This window comes from Malus sylvestris, chromosome 12 (genome assembly GCF_916048215.2).
Source record: "Malus sylvestris chromosome 12, drMalSylv7.2, whole genome shotgun sequence".
NCBI lineage: Eukaryota > Viridiplantae > Streptophyta > Magnoliopsida > Rosales > Rosaceae > Malus > Malus sylvestris.
Window position 1 is genome coordinate 8021112 of NC_062271.1, and position 12105 is coordinate 8033216.

A 12105-nucleotide genomic window follows, 5' to 3' on the forward strand; every position below is an offset into this window, starting at 1 on the left:
ATAATAGTCAGGCCTGTTTAGAGTCGGGTTTTATAACTCAAACCATTTCCAATAGCTATTTGGTAATAGGACAAGTAATTAAGTATGAGTGAGTTCATACATATGAAATCCTGTTTAAGCATACTTTTTCCCTTATGAATATTTCTTCATCTGATAGGCTGATGCTTGGTCTATTGAGAATTTTGCCTCGGTAGCAAAATACTCGTCTGACCAAATTATAGGACAGGTGTGTAATTCTTATTTTGTTATTTTTTTCTCCTTTCTCTCTTTGATACTTTTCATGTGCATTCACTTGGGAAAAATACTTTAGTGTTAATGATATTAATGTTGTAGGATCTATTTCTTCTGGAGCCATAAAATCTGCAAGAGGTTTCCAAGTAAAGGTTGCTGGCCTTTCAGGGCTTGACTTCGGTTACACAGATAACACTGCAGTATACCACACAAAGGTTTTTTTTATTCCCTTTTGCCCCCTTTTTTGGGATATTAGTTACAAAATCTGTTTGGAGCATAGGTGTGAAATTAACAGGAGGGGTTAGTAAATTAATTAGTTAATTTGATTCTCAATGGATATGAGTTAGAGAACTCATTGCAATCTGCAGATATAGCCTAAAGACTTAAAGAAAACAATGTTTGTTTTGAGTACTTCTCATGTCATTGAGGCACAAATGTTGTCCTTGCATTAATTAATTTTCTTTATATCGAAATAGAATAAATTTAATTTTCCTTGATATCCAAACGTATCAAAGTAATTGTGATTGAAGTTTGTTTATGTCTGCTTTCCAAGATTCATTTTTGGTTTCCAGATATCTCACTCCATTTACAAGTGCTTTTTAGTTAACAAAAAAAAGGCTTTTTATTCTTCAGTTTTCAGGACTTCTATTACCGTTTACAAGTCAATCCCACAATGCCAAAGTACAAGAGAAACAAAGATTGGAGGTAATTTTTGCTCTAACTTCTTTGGAAGTTAACTGACAATAGTTTCTAAGACATGTATTGTGCATTTGGCCAGTGTTAACTACTGAATCGATTAAAAAACATTCCGTAGGGGTTGCGCCGCCATTCAATTACTCTTGGGCACCTGAGGAGGGTGTGATCATATGCTTCACTTCAGATACAAGCTCTCACTACTTTGTTTATTTGTTCTCAAAGAATTTGTAATTGATGTTGGAGCAATGTCATTGGAGTACTAATCCCTAAATGTATTTTGTTAACGCAAAGTTTATAGAATACAAATTCAAACTGAAACACTTATTTTACCATGTGTATTCAACTGCTTTGATTGGTTCCTGAATTACTTAGAGATCGGTGTGTTCAATTGTGGTTTTGCAGAATTTTTTGAAGTAAAATATGCCTGAAATGTTTGGTGAAATAAGCATTTTTCAACATGGTAGTTGTGCTGCTGGTTTTTTATGATGTGCCTAATGTTTATTTTGGATTGAATTTTAATTTCTACATAGATTTAGGATTAGCAATCTCTCATGGCAGTTTATAAATGATAATTTGTTCACGAGCTTCTGTGTGCTGTAATTGAGTGTGTTAGCGTTATTTTACTTATCGTTCAGATGTTAAGAAAAAATTCCTCAACTTTACAAGGAATGGGGAAAGATGAATATACTAATACACTTCATTTTCTCTTCAATATCAGTGATGAATATATTTCGTTGGCATCTTTCTTGATAATAGTTTCTCACTCTCCCTTTAAAATATTCGAAAGCGCTGTTGATTTTGCTTTTGTATTTATTTTGTTAGGAATTGATATTGGGAGGTGTTAAATGGACCGTTGGAATGGGTTTTCAAGTCTCTGAGGGAAAGAATGAGATGGGTTTTTGATAAAAGGGTTAGGAGGAGAACGTGGAAAGAATGATATTGGATGCACAATATCACTAATGAACACTTTTCCTTATCTTTGTTTAGAAAAAATTTGAAAGAGCTACTGGTTTTAAGCGTGATTAAATGCAAGATTATTTGCAAAATTTTGTTAAGATTTTTTAATGCTTGGATTTTTATTCCATAAAAATTGTGAGAGGAAAGATATAACGATAGACAAAAAACTATGTTGAACAAGTTTGGATGGTTTAAATTATAGAATTATTTTGTTTGATAGTAGCGACGGTTTCAAATCCCGCGGCAGAGCGCGGGCATTCCTGCTAGTCTATTCCAAAGTTGGGGAGCAATTGATTGTAGCTTAGCTATAGTTAATTGTTGGCCACTCGATTTACGCCAATGCCATCATATCTGAAACTGGGTTGGAGCGTAATTATTAAAAATTAGGAGGGTACTTTTGTCTCTGAACAGATTTCGAAATATTTACAGTCTTGCCAGTTTTGTTATGAGATGGACCCTTGATTTTGCATTATTTACATATCTGCCATTTTCAAAAGGCATGGGCTGCAGAGACGGGGAGGGGGATAGGCGTGTGATGGCAGGGAGGGAAAGGGATAAGGAGGAGTGAGGCTGCCAAAAAAGGGGGTTAGGGTTGATTTTTTCTCCTCAAATCAAGGGTTGGTGTCGGTGATTGAGAGATTGAGAGCGATGTGGGAGAGAGTCAAAGACAGAAACACACCCATTTGGCCTTCATTTATTTTTCTCAAACCCTAGCAGCCACAACATCAACTCTAGCCAATCTCTGCAATAGCGTCGGCTCCTGCTTCTGAAAACCAAAACCGCACAAACCTGGCCTCCATTTCTGTAACTCGGATTGCATTTCATATTGGCAGAAATACAAGGCCAGCCTATGTTAGGATCCTAGTTATTGAGTTTATATCTTTATGGTATTTTGTCTTATCTTTGTAGTAGTTGGCTTCATCCAACGGTTCTGAGGATAGATATGTTCCCATCTGGGCACTCCTCTGCTAGGGTTGTATATAAGCCTCCTTTCACCATTTTGGAAAGGCATGAATGAAAAGAATTGTTATTTTATTTCTTACCTTCCTTGCATTTTCCTTTTCTTCTCCATTCTACGGAATGGGTCCTATCATTTACATCCAGAGGCCGGCATCGGTGTCCGTGGCCGACGTCTTGAAGGCGGTACTCAACCGGCAGTTTCCACAGCAGCAAATCATCACTCAAATCTAGAACTTTCGTGACATGGTCACGATGATGCACCTCCATCAGGATGTTCTAAAGCACCAACTCATCGATCTGCAACACTCTCTCGCAAATTCGGCCATCCTCAGTGCTCGGCAGGAGCAACTCCAACAGACTTGTCTTGAGGAGCTCCGTTCTCTAAAAACCCAACCCACCACCCCCTCGGCAACCCACATAGAGTATTTCTCCACCACAGCCTACCGCTACCTTCCACCCGTCGAGGACCCCTTTCGTTGTTGGTCCTTCGTCCCTCTTTCCCACCACACCGCCATTCCACTCCTCTTCCCACCTGGTTGGCCATTTCCCCACCTCCAGATATTTACACCCGTCCTCCAGCCAGGGCCAGTTCAGAGATTTTTTAGGCCCGGGGCAACGTCAAAAAATGTGCCCTCACTTCATATAAAAAAATTATTTGTTTTTATACGTAAGACATCAATAAAATTATATTTAGAAAAACACTTCAAACTCAGTAATTTAGAAACACAGAAAAACTAATTTATTTTGTATCGAGAAAAGGAAACCAAAAAACTTTAGGCTTACAAGTAGATAGATTATGAGTTTTGTCTTCCATATGAACTTTTAAAGTGTTTTTGTATAAATCGTGAGGTGTTTTTTCTTATTTACTAACATGGGCAATATAAGACTAAAAAAATAATGATATTTTTTAATCTTTAAGGATATGTATAAGTAATGAATGGGCACCAAATTAAACATTTTGATAACACGTCATATGATTTGCAAATTTGGTCTAAAAACTTAGTCTACGCATTAGCCTTTGTTGAATATTTAGACTTGAATTGGAACAAATGTTCAAAAATAGCAACCCACATAGTTACTAACTAGTAATTAAAAATAAATTAACAACCAAACAAAAATTCGTAAAAATTAAAAAAAAATAAACATGCACATAGCATTTTGAACTTAGGACCTCTCATTAATTTTAAATACAAAAACCATTGCTTCTAATTAAACTTCTGATCATTCAGCCAAATTTTATAAATTTATACTGTCATGAAAAGAAAATTGTAAAAATTAGAATTTAAAATAAGCACACATGTGTTTTGAACCCAAGACCCCCTCATTAATTTCAAACAACAAAATCACCGGTTCTAGTTAAATTTCTTTATCATTAGACCAAATTTTATAAATTTATACTCTTATAAAAACGTGTATAAATATGACACGCTAATAATATTGATGCCCCTAATTTTTTTGGGCCCCGACGGTCGACCTGCCGGCACTGCCCTAGGCTGGCCCTGCCTCCAGCGGCTCTGTTTTCCATCTGTTTGCCTCCGACCCACATTCTTCCCACCACTACCCGCCCCCTCCACCAACCCACGACCTCCATTTCACCCACCCCTACCCGATCCCTACGAAGGCTCCTTGCTCCTTCTCCACAGTTTCGACATCTCCGAAACCATCGTGTTCCACCGTTGCTTTCGACATCTCCGTTGTTGACTGCAATGGAGACTCCGTCCAGGACCCGGGCTTCGGTAACGGCTGCGAGCTCCCGCACAATGACTCGTTCTGGCCATACTTCTCCTCAAATCAAGCGTTGCCTGAAAACGATTACTTCCGTGGAGATGAAGAGGAAGCCTAAGTCAGGGGTCCTTGGCTACCGACAGTCCAAGAACTCTTCGAATTTTTCCTCCTCTTCTGTAGGATCAAGCTTGTGCTCCTACTTTCGCACTGACGGTCTCGTCAATACCGTGCTGGTTAATCATGTTGCCGCATATCGCTTGCAGGGTCACTTTTAGACCTGCAATGATAGTCGAGTTGTGCCACCGTTGGGTAACCCCACTGATGCAATGGAAAAACTCTCTCCTAAGGCAGATGTTCTTCAGATTGCCCACCCAATCCACCCACTTAAGGAACCAGACAAGGTCTGCCGTTGTCAGGTACCAATATTGTATTCTCCACTAAAAAAGGCACCGTTGCATTTGGAATTTATTCCACATTATATGACCTTTGCAATGATTGTGTTTAATTCCTATGGGAGTAGAAGCAACATATTGGCCCACGATGTGTTTGACAAAAGGCCAAAGAGAGAAATTTCCCATAAGGTTTACCCTGCATTATCACTTCATTTTCCTGATTGGTGGTTCCTAAAGAGTTTATTACTGCCTAGAAATGTTCAGCGTGATATTGAAATCATTTTGGTTTTTCAACCCACCTTTTTTACTGGCACTTTTGGATGGGTGAGTCTGTGCTTTGTGGATAGTTTTGTAAATATGATGGGGAAAGCTCCGAAGTGAATAGGAAATTTTTTTGGTAGGGAGCAAAGTCAAGGACTACACACTGGAAGTTTCGTTTGCCGTCCACTTCCGCAGTTATTTTGCAGGGATCAGCCCAACCTGGAATACTTCCAGCAGTTGGATTGGGTACATTTGCATTTTCGTTTGGGTAATACATCCATTAGTCAGCAGGTTTTGAGCGCAGAAAAGATATTTGATGCGAAAACGGAGCTAATGGCACTTGCTCACCATGAACAACAAAATGGACTTTCCCTTTTTTCCAAGGATTTACAGGACAGTGGCATTCGTAAGTCTTTCGGATTCATTCCGTTCACTAATCCGCATCTGATTATAGCAGTTTTTAGTGCTCTGCAATTTTTTGGATATATACAACACACAAAAATTTATGTACATATATCGCTCTTTGACATACTGCTTGGGCAAATCTGTCAGCACATGATGATTTTGAGCACTTTCGGTTTTAATTTGGCAGTACGGACTGGAGAATCCATTTTGATAATTTTGACCCAAGTGACAGGCTGCAGCAAACTGCACTACAGACTTCTAGATTTACTGCTAGAGGTTCCATTGTTTGTTCTACCATTTGGAACAATATTTTAACTCTGATGGCCTATAGTTATTTCTCCACGTTCATGAGTGGCTTGACAAGTGATCTACATGCTGATTTCGTACTGTGGTTCACTAGTATCCTTGACCTTTGGCCTGTATGGGAACCGGGAGATGCCTTAACTACAGCTATAAAGTTGATGCTCTCTTCTAAGTTCCAAGAGAACCATTTCAAAGTGCACCCTCATTTCTTGGTTCCGCAACTACACCCCATAAATCCTGCAATACATTCTACTTGTCTACAACCACAGCGGCTTGCCACAAGAATAGGAATTATTCAACATAAATCTAGGCCATTGCACTTGACAGTTCAATCTCAGTACATGAGGTACTGTTCTTGTTCCAATCTTTCAACGGATTATGTTGTTTGCATGACTGGAATACATGGTTTCTTTCATGATTTGGAGTTGTGCATTTATGATCCTGAACCATATCATATTTCTATCATTGGAGTATGTCCGTTTTCAGCCACCTATGTTATTCCTCCACTTCAGAGACTTCTTGGTCTTGTTCTTATTACTGATCTCATGGTTACACTGACTGCTTTTGACAAGCATTTTAATAGTGAGAAGTCTGTAGCTGGGTGCAATGCTACATATCCTGTTGATGTTATAGCCTCTCTGTTTGTGTCAAATAATACTTTTTCTCTGTCAGTTGAGAGAGACTACAAAACCCTTGACAGTTTCAATGCAAATGGGTTATTGCCTTTACACGATTTAATTGAGATGGCTTCTACTGCCTTTGGCCTCAATGCAAGTGAGATGATTTCTTCTGTACACTTGGAGGGCTTACTTGGTCATGCTTAGGGGACCATTGGTTTGCAAGTGTGGGGTAACGATGGATCGCATGGTCTTGTAGGAAAGATTTTGATTTTGGGCACTACAAGTATCATAGAAGAACCTGCAATGATTTTCATGGAGCCAATCAAGCAAGCTCAAACCAGCAAGAATTTTAGTGACCCTCAGTTTCAAGAAGGGGCCAGCTTTTCTGCCAAGTGTACCTCCCAATTTGTATCCTACCTGCTTGTAACTTCTAAATCTCCTCATGATTTAATCAATGTATTAAAAGCGTGAGGCGTGGGCGAGGCGTCTGAGGGATAGCCCAGCCTAGGCGTGAGGCGAAGCCTCACAGGACCTAAATTTTTTAATATATACACTAAGCGTACACATATTATATTAAAAAAAAGATTCTTAATAAATAATCACCCTGAGCACGCACATATATTATAAATACATATACACACACATATATATACATATATTATATTATATATATACATATATATATATATATATATATATAATAGAGGTTGGGAGCAGCCTCTCCATAAATGGGGGTAAGGCTAGCCGACATTCACCTCTCCCAGACCCTGCGTAAAGCGGGAGCCTTGTGCACTGGGTACGACCTTTATATATATATAATAGAGGATGAAAAGCACAATAAGCACACATATAACAATGCACGCTGACGGCACACACATCCATTATATAAAAAATAAAAATCAGAAAACAAGGTAGAGAGATGATAGTGCAAGGAAGAGGTATGAGGTAGTTAAAATCCTACCCAAAATTTGGTTTGGGAGTTAAAAAAATAAAAATAAAATTGCCTGAAATCGCCTGAGGCGCACCTAGGCAGCTCTGGCGACGCCTTCCGCCCACTCCCTAAAAACAGAGGTGGCAACCCTCAAGTCCAGCCTCACATGGCGCCTTGAGGCGAGCCTTTTAAAACATTGGATTTAATTGAGAGTTACTGCAAGACCAACCAACCCAACTTGATGTGGTATGCTATCGTTCTCATCTCCGTGTCCTCTGATAACAATGCTCAACGTTATGGTTCAAATTTGCAAAAGGAGACCAAGGCAATATCACAAGCACTGATACATGGAATTATGGCCTCCCTCACTATACCACTGTATGGATTAATTGGGGGATCATATCGGCATAAGGTGGATCTGCAATACCTCATTGGTTTCATCACTCTTCTCGAGACTTGGTGGCAAGGGTAGTCCTTGAATTCTAAACTAATTCCACATACTTCTGAATTTCCAAGCAAAATATTTGGGAAGAGTTGAGGTATTCAATTGCTTTGTGACAAGTTATTTTCCATACTATTTTTGGACCTCCAACCTACTTACTAAGCATGATGTGAAGGCTTTCGAAGATGATGAAGAAACTCGTATCTTACTTGACCATTCACCGGACATGCTGCTGGTTATGAAATGGGTGATATTGGTACAACATGCACTATCTATTGCCATCTTTAATGCAATAAGGCATTTTCTTACATGGCATCATGGTGTATGCTTTTCTGTCTTCCACCAGTGGCCTGCCATCTCCTTCCTGACTCAAGGTCTTCTGATCCTTTGGAGTGGAATTGTGATCTATTTGGAGATTCACACTGCACTGATTTTGGCTGCATCCATCATGATAATTTCTGGAACCCCAAGGCTTGAGAGATCAAGTAGCACAAGCCTCTACATGCCCACTTGACGGCATGAGGACATGCCTTATTTTAAGGGGGATGGAATGTTAGGATCCTAGTTATTGGGTTTATATCTTTATGGTATTTTGTCTTATCTTTGTAGTAATTGGCTTCATCCAACGGTTCTGAGGATAGAGATGTGTTCCCATTTGGGCACTCCTCTTCTAGGGTTGTATATAAGCCTCCTTTTACCATTTGGGAAAGGCATGAATAAAAAGAATTGTTATTTTATTTCTTACTTTCCTTGCATTTTCCTTTTCTTCTCCATTCCTACATAATGGGTCCTATCAACCTCTCTGTGCGTTTCCAATCTTACCCTCCTCCTAAATTTTATTCCTGATCACAATTTATATGATTAATTTGCTGATTATACTTTCTGAGATTTGGGTTTTTATCTCCTGATTATTTTTTGCAGAGGTTGTATTAATTTTCCTTTGACTGGAAATTTGGGGTTTCTTTAGGTATAATGTTATTAAACTCTGTTACTTATTGGATGTGAAGATCTAATTTAAATTGGTGATTAATATAATTAGATTGTATTAAATTTTTCATGATTTTGTAGAATTTTACGTTTAAATTTGTGGGTTGTGGAGAATTCTTCATTAAATTTCTGGGTTCTTTTGATGTGAGATTTAGTCAATTTTTGTAGTTTTTGTAAAATCCTTCGATTAACTTTTTTTGTTTTGCTCTCTTTTCATATTAGCAAGTTATGGAACCAACTAAGATCAATTAACTTATAACTGACTCTTCTCTCTTCAGGGTTCATGGATTGTTAAGCAGAGTGTGGGAAAGAAAAGGTGCCTCACTGGTTAGGCACTTGAAATCAATTATTTCCATTGGAAGAACTACTTGGAGGTAAAGTTGAAGAAATAATTATTAAAGTACATTAAAAATTGTAACTTGCGTTTTGATATTCTATTACTCCACATGCTAATCCGCTTGGACATTGAATGATGGAGGAGATGGTTTCTTTTTAACTTAGGGCGAATGCAGGGGAATGTGTGCCTCTCATGATTTGCATAAACATAACTTGGATATGAAAGTATAAGATAGCATGAATCATATGTTGTTTTCTTATTTGGATACATTATGTGAATTATTGCTTCTTTAGAAAAGATTAAGGAGGTGAGTTCATCATGGGATTTAAGTTTTAACAATACAACTTCTTAAAATTCAGTAAATGCTCGCATTTGATAGAACTTTACAACAACAACAACAACAAAGCATTTTCCCACTAAATGGGGTCGGTTATATGAATCCTAGAACTTTGAAGATGGATTTTCAGGTTCAAATTTTGGTTGTGTATCGGTACTGTGTTTTTACTTTTATTTTATTTGGATGTATGGTTAGGAATGAGATATCTGAAAATTTTGGAGAAAAATTAGCGGCTATTGTTTTACTTGCAAAGTCTTTTAACTTTCTTTTAGCTTTTGCAGTACGTTTGGGAGCAAGCTGAAATTGATATCATTGAGCACATGACAAGAATAAGCCTTCATTTCCATCTCAAAAAGCAGCAGAAGAAAATTAAACAAGCATTTTCATACAGCTGGAGGCTGTAAGTTGTTTATGTTTTTCCAGTTATAACTTACTTGATAATATTTTGTATTTCTAGTGAATTATGAATTACTGAGTGACAATTACTCATGTGTCACTGGTGGTCACTGCCTGAGATCAAAGACTACTTAGAAGATGCAACCTTTAAATCCGTTCATTTTTTACTGCGCAAGATGCAAGACAACAGAAAAATCCGAAGAACAGAGGAGTTTACTATCGGGCGAGACATAAAATATGAAGAGATGAAACGTATCTTGGAATGCATACATCATAGGTGTTGTATAGCTCCATGCATCTGGTAAGCTTCACGCTGAGATTGCATTCAATTGCTATCCCGACCAAAAGAACTTACAGTAGATCATTACTAACTTGGGGTACATTGAAAAGAGTTTAGGACTGGCAGTCTTCTACAAGTTAGGGAAGAATACCATAATTTACATTTTGTATAACTCCCTGTATTAACATGTGTATTTTTAGCGGTATTGAAAACTATTGAATAAAACATTTTGCAGTGGGTTTTGTTGATTATATAACAACTGTGAATTTTGGGCAGTCGGGAAGTTTTGGAGGTCTTGCGATTTTTTGTGTCGTGCGTTGTGTAAGGCTAACACCATTTCATGTCTTATTTTAAGAGGCAATATTTAAGTTGGTGAATTAGCAGTAAATTAGTGTTGTGCAAGTTAATTAAGTTCTGCATATTGTAAGGAACACCTGAACACATGAATGTAATGTGTATATGAACACCACTCCTTGACACATTTTCAAACTTTTCTACACTTTTTATGGGTTATTTTCTTTTGAGTTGATTTTTGAAATTTGAATGCAAGATGCTAATACATCCGTCCAAATTTGGTATTAGTACGATTTATTGATTTTTGATTGGGTGCAGGAACTGTGGGAAACAAGTGTATTCGGGTATGGATTCTTGACCTTGGCTATTTCATTGACTTGGATTAGTGTCAATTAATCCAATTTTTTGTCATGATTTTCTATTTGGATTTTTTATTTTATGAAACATGTGTACAGTGTTTTGACATACAGGTGGATTTGACATAGCTCATGCTTCGGCTAGGTAAATAGACTTACTCGGTTGTTTTGCTTGGATTTTCATACTGTTTGGGTCTAGACCACATAAGCACAGTGGCTGTTGGTTTGAACTTTGAACTAAGAATTGATGCGGATTTGGATTTTTAATTTCTTATGGATAATCCAATAGAATTAATACTAAAAATTTACCAATGGATAACACTTCAAAGTTTATTGTATAATATAATAATAATTTCGAGTTTTCATATAAAGTTTGTTTCTATGAAGTATACCTATATAGTACTTTCTCTTATATATGATTCGTATAATCATGTTTTTTGCACGTGCAACAATCTGATTGTCGGTCTTTCAACATGTGAGAATCACTGTAAGAGTGCATTACTATGCGTAACCCAACTAATATACTATTTTGTATATCTTTTGCGAACAATGAGTTGACACTCGAAGTGATTGAGAAACTTTGGTGGGCTTATCAATAATAATTTCAATTTTTCAGTATAATTTCTGTTGCTCAAAAGTATGTGCGTAGAGTATTTCTTCTTATATATGGATTAAGTGGATTTTGATGTTCATTTGTCTGTGTGTTGGTTGCTTTCTGCCCTTTTGCTTCTCAAGAAACCGAATGCAGGTTCCTTTTTCATTTCTTATTTACATACCCTTTTAATGAATGTCCATAATTTAGGCTTTTGATTTCTGGCTGTGAATGTGTGATTTGATGATCAAGCTAAACTGCATTTGTAGTTTAGCAGTAGGTTATGAGGTGGTGGACTACTCTTGGGAACTTGCATAATACTGAGTGGGGTATTCTGCTATCGTTTTCTTCATGTTTCAGGCAGTTGCTACTTTAGGGACTTACGGCAGCATTAGAGATGGGAAAGAAGGTGATATGTCAAAGGTAATTTCATTATTCGTTCAATTTTGATGGTGGTCCTTATCTTTAGTTATGTTTATTTTCTATGTTGTATATATCCATGTACATATGCGCGTGTGTGTGTAGATTGATCATCTAACAAAAAAACATGCTAAAACTATAGAAAATGAAAATTATGTATTATTGTGTAAAGGTGCTAAGTAA

General features: G+C 37.4%; 1 protein-coding gene and 1 long non-coding RNA gene across 2 annotated transcripts; both read left to right on the top strand.

The window, feature by feature from the left end:
- The first annotated feature begins 345 nt into the window (after positions 1–345).
- On the top strand, positions 346–1112 carry LOC126594316 (uncharacterized). The gene is made up of 3 exons (XR_007613209.1): positions 346–446; positions 872–936; positions 1046–1112. It is a non-coding gene; the product is annotated as an uncharacterized LOC126594316 (long non-coding RNA).
- Positions 1113–4295: 3183 nt separating this feature from the next.
- On the top strand, positions 4296–8660 carry LOC126592921 (uncharacterized). Its single transcript, XM_050258727.1, has 2 exons — positions 4296–5628; positions 5815–8660. Exon 2 carries the CDS (start codon positions 5948–5950, stop codon positions 6752–6754), a length of 807 nt encoding a protein of 268 aa, XP_050114684.1. The 5' UTR covers positions 4296–5628; positions 5815–5947; the 3' UTR covers positions 6755–8660.
- The last annotated feature ends 3445 nt before the right edge of the window (positions 8661–12105 follow it).

Bases quoted from the DNA above. Each gene is read 5' to 3' on its own strand.
- LOC126592921 (XM_050258727.1), top strand. From the start codon at position 5,948: ATGGCCTATAGTTATTTCTCCACGTTCATGAGTGGCTTGACAAGTGAT.